This window comes from Austrofundulus limnaeus, unplaced genomic scaffold (genome assembly GCF_001266775.1).
Source record: "Austrofundulus limnaeus strain Quisiro unplaced genomic scaffold, Austrofundulus_limnaeus-1.0 Scaffold40, whole genome shotgun sequence".
Taxonomy (NCBI): Eukaryota; Metazoa; Chordata; class Actinopteri; order Cyprinodontiformes; family Rivulidae; genus Austrofundulus; species Austrofundulus limnaeus.
Genome location: NW_013952442.1, coordinates 196,152 through 200,984, shown reverse-complemented (window position 1 = coordinate 200,984; position 4,833 = coordinate 196,152). Strand labels below are relative to the sequence as shown.

Below are 4,833 nucleotides of genomic sequence, written 5' to 3'. Positions count from 1 at the left end.
ATATATAAATCACTCCAAATAAAGAGTGGAAACAAGTAACAGATTTAAATGAACCTCGTCGACACACACTTCTATGTTTAGCTTCTTTGTTGCATCAGAGAGAAGCAGGACTGTCAGACTGCTGTTCAGACAGGAACAGCAGAGTGAGAATTTTTAATAGGTTTGTTCAACATTCAGCACATTAAAACATTTATTGATATATGAAAAACATCCAAACAGCACAGTTTTAACTGGAATAGATGTTTTTTGGGCATGCCACTTACCAAAGTCTATGGAGGACGACATCCAGCCAATTACAGGGAGGGAGACAAAAGCCAACAATCCGGAGCCCACGAATGAGCCGATCCCCGAGAAGAAAAAGAAGAGCCCCATGATGGCACTCTGCATGGACTTGGGGGCTGCAGAATAGGCAAATTCAAGACCTGCAACAACAACAATAAACAGATATAAAATAGCTATGGAATATTTAAAGTATAATTCATTGTAATAGGTTATTCTGAAATCTATGTAGAAATCTGTAAAAGTAATGTAATCTAGTAATATTGTAAAATGTAAGTTTTACTGAATGAACTGTAAAATGTGTATCCATTACAGTGGAATAATGGAACACACATTGGTGTACCATATTCCACTGTATTTATTTATTTACCATTGTTTAACCTGGCAAATCCCACTGAGATCACAGATCTCTTTTTCAAGTGAGGCCTGGGACTGAAGGCAACCTACTGTACTTTAAATTTGTGTGTTGTGGGGGAAACTAGAGTACCCAGAGAAAACCCTCACAAGCACAAGGACAAGATGCAAACCCCGCACAGAAAGACCCCAGGTCCAAAATGGGRATTAAACCAAGGACCTTCTTGCTGTGAGGAGTCATTGCTAGCCACTGAGCCGTCGCACTGCCCAACACACATACAAATTTTACTAATATTATATTCCAGTTCAGTGGGACAATGTTCTGGGATATAATATTAGTGTTTATCCATCTTTGGGATATAATGGGTTTAGCTAACAGACTATTTCACTATTGTATGCTAGTTCAGACAAAAAAACTTTCTTATCAGCTGATTTTTTTTTTGTAGTGAACAGACTGGTATCCACTCTATTTGGTGCAATTTACTGAGTGTTATTTGTGTCATGAAAGGTAAAAAAGGAAGGAAAATAGGCCAAGAAACCAAAAAAAAAAAAAACTAATAATAAAAATGAGTCTTGGAAAAAAAAAAAAAAACAAGTTTCTTCTGCCTAAAAATCAGTCTTGCCAGAAGCAGACATTAATAATTTCATGGCACCTTAAAATGTCTGGTTTCTCATACGAGACCCTTTAGCTACATCTGTCTGGGGAAATTAAAGCTGATTATTTTACTTTCCTTGAAAGAGAAATGCTTCTTTATAGACACGTTGTGTAAATCTAAAAATAAACAAACTCCATATAAAAACTAAGGCGATAAGAACGAATGAGGTTATTACAGACTGAATGACCTTTATCAAGATATGCATTTGTTTGTATCGTCAGCTAACCTTTGAATAGAAACATACCAGGGTCCATATGTTTACTGAATGCATATCCCAGAGGAGTGCAAAGGTTGATATGAGGTTTCAGTATACAGCTCAGCACTGCTATAAGAACAGCCAAAACTAGCACAGCAACATTATGCTAAATCCTGCTGTTTTCTGTCTGCCGTGACAACAATCTGATACCAAAGTGATGCATGTGGCTTCTAATACAGGGAAAATGAACAAGCTGACCTTTCTGACCATAAAGATTATTCAAGAGAATAAGCTGTATTTAGCAGTTCATACAGTGACTACATGTATATGTTTTTTCTTTCCATTGAGTTGTAACTTTACTTTTAAAAAACACATAAACTTTTTGAATGAATGACATAAAAAAATCAGAAAAATGAATAATTTTGTTTAATTACTACAGAGGAAGTAGACCGACTCACTAAGAAAATAAATTCCCACTGCCCTACATCACTGATGACTGCAGTATGGAAGTCAATGGCAGTGAGGGTTTTAAACAAATTTATTCCAAAAGAACACGGCAAAGGGGAAATATTCCTCTCCACCAGACAAATGTCATAAGTCTGTCAGCCAATTTTCCTTGAAGTAAGCCCAGTGGGATGGCATGGACTTAGAGCACATTTATTTTAAACACCCTTGCAGCTTTGTGAGTATGAATTTGACTTTCATATGGACCATATAATATTAAGTGAGTGTTAATCTGTTTCAAGTAGCCTGAATTAAGTGCTATGTAACATCCAAAAGTCAGGTTTTTATGCATTTCAAATTTAAGAATGGTAAATTTGTATTTTTTCTATCAAAATAAAACAAAGCTTTTCCAATGAGCTGAGAAAAAACAAATCTGAAATATTCTGGGTCAATATTCCCTCTTGATTTAGAAATGGAGAATGTGTAACAGCATATGGAAGTGCCCTCAACAACACTGTAAAAAGAAAATGACTCAATCATTTAACTTGAGGCTTTAACATGCTTGAATCACACAGATAATTGGGACCTAAAGCCATTATCATAGAGGAAGAATACAACACAGAATATGTGTAAGAGGCAGATTCCAGTTCTCTGTGAGAAAACAGGAGGAAGGAAATGGCCCACAGCTCCCAGCAAAGTTCTACAAAATTTAACTGCAATAGGTTCTGAACCGCTCAAACTCTGCTCTTCTTATGAAGAATAATATTTCTATTTTTACATTCATGTCTCAGTTTGTGGTTTTAAATTACACATACTTTTAAAACCTTTTTGCATTACTGGTGCAACTTCTAATAATTCTTACAGCTGCTAATGCAAAAGCATTCATTCTTTACACCAAAAAAATAAATCGAGAGTCTTCAGACAGTGAAGTGAACTGATTGATCGATTAGGTGGATATTTAGGTATTTAGTTAGATTTTTGCCATTTTTTTAAGTTACTGGCCTAGCACACAACTAAGCGTACCACATTGAAAAATAGGGCCAATCTGTAAGCAGCCCGGTGGTCCCATCATTGACATAAATAAAGATGGACGACACTGTCTGAAATCAAAGCCCAAATATCCAGTTTACAGGTACTGCTGTAAAAGTCCTACTTATGCACCCTATATACTGCCTGTCATTAAACAAGGGGGAGGTCTCCGTGTTCAATTGTCCCCCTTACCATGCTGTTATTGCAAGTATGACTCAGCCTTCTGTGAACAAAAGGTGGTAATCAAAGCATTAACAATCAGTCTTTAGGCTGATGGTGCTCCTTTGCATATGAACAAACAGTTTTGATTGTCCTTGTTAAACCTGTTTGTTCACCATGTGAAAGTACTGCTTAAAAAGCCAAGTTTACCTGTAACTCCTGAGACCAGGGCTATTCAACTAAACACTGCAGCATGCAACACAAGTATTATGTTTTACCTTTTAAGTTTGGTTATTTTGTTGCATTGAAGTACACATTTTAAATTTACAAATGATATGAAATTCATTTTTAATTTAAAATAAGTATAAAATAATTCTAAAAAATACCCAAAACTCATTTTTGGGTGGGTTGGATAGAAATCACCAGTTGAACAGCCCTGCCTGAAGAAGTCTCTGTCGCCCAGAGGACCTACTAAACTTTTTTTAAATTATAAAATCTTCATTTTCTTCTTCTATTCTTATAATCTTACATTCATCAAGAGCATTGAATAAACTAAGAATGTGAACTGATCTGCGTGGGACTGCATATTTAAATTACAGGAAATAGCTGTTTTTTAATTTATTTAAACAATTATGGTATATTAAAAAAATAAAAAAACTTTTTGGTTTAGATTTACTAATTGGTCAATGGTTGCTTTGATTTCTAAAGGCTGTCATCGGCCATTTACTAACCCAAAATCGTCCTCCAAAATTGTCCTCCCCATAAAAAGGCAACAGAAATTAGGTTTAAAGCCCTCAATTTCAGAATAAACACTATGACCTGCTTTGATACATTTCATTTGATCTCTTATTAATTATTCTCAAATGAAAAAAAAAAAACAAATCTATGTGTCTGAGGAAATCAAACATTGCTAAAGTTTGAGCAGAGGTTTATGGGTCAATTGACATTGATGAGTACCTTTCTTCAATCGAGCAAGCAGCAACAGAAACACTTTAAATTTAAGGCAAACATAAGTGCAGTGTGAAGTGGATTGTGAGTGCTGTAATTCTAAAGAAAATGTTCTTATATTTGTAGGTTTTTCAAGAAATAATTTGTTTTCAGTTTAAAGGAAATAGCATGATGTTATTCACAATAGATAATCTCAGCCATCTGCAGATCTTGTTAACTCAAATAAGAGGAAACAGGGGGAGGGTGGTAATGAAAACTGAAACATTTTTGAAATCTTGTTTCCAACAATAAAATCATTCTATATAAATTACGCAAAAAATATATAAAAACTATTTCAAAAAATTCACACTATAAATAACAAATTTGAAGAAAATAATACTGGAACAAAATCATTTCATTGTTTTTTTTTTTTAGGAAATAAATAAATGCTGTTTTTCAATCTGTTGCCAGCAAATGAGATGCAACATTGTGGTTATATTAGTTAAATGTACCACCGTCTTGCATCACCTCTTTTTTAAACGAAACTCTTAAACCGTCTAGGAACTCATGAGATGAGTCCTTTTGAATGTGAACAAATTTATTTATTATCTTTGCTTGATATAAATTTTCAGCTGCTGAAAAATTGGGAGCCCTTTTTTTCCCTTACATTTTTTTTTCAAAATGTACACATAATTTTATTGGGTAATAGATTTCAACAAAATATAAGCAGTTTGACAAACAATCCAACAGAGAACATCAAAAGTAACATGTTTAACAGCAATATATTTG

At 34.3% G+C, this 4,833-nt stretch overlaps 1 protein-coding gene across 3 annotated transcripts in view; it reads right to left on the bottom strand.

Annotated features, from left to right (window-relative positions):
* The window catches only part of slc15a4 (solute carrier family 15 member 4), a 44,182-nt gene that overhangs the window by 20,695 nt on the left and 18,654 nt on the right, over positions 1-4,833 (bottom strand). For 2 of the 3 annotated variants that reach the window (XM_014007154.1, XM_014007155.1), the window contains exon 8: positions 264-422. In XM_014007154.1, coding sequence (XP_013862608.1) covers positions 264-422 — 159 coding nt within the window. Of the gene's footprint in view, positions 1-107; positions 423-4,833 lie in introns of those variants that run through there. The other variant, XM_014007153.1, reaches the window with a different exon arrangement.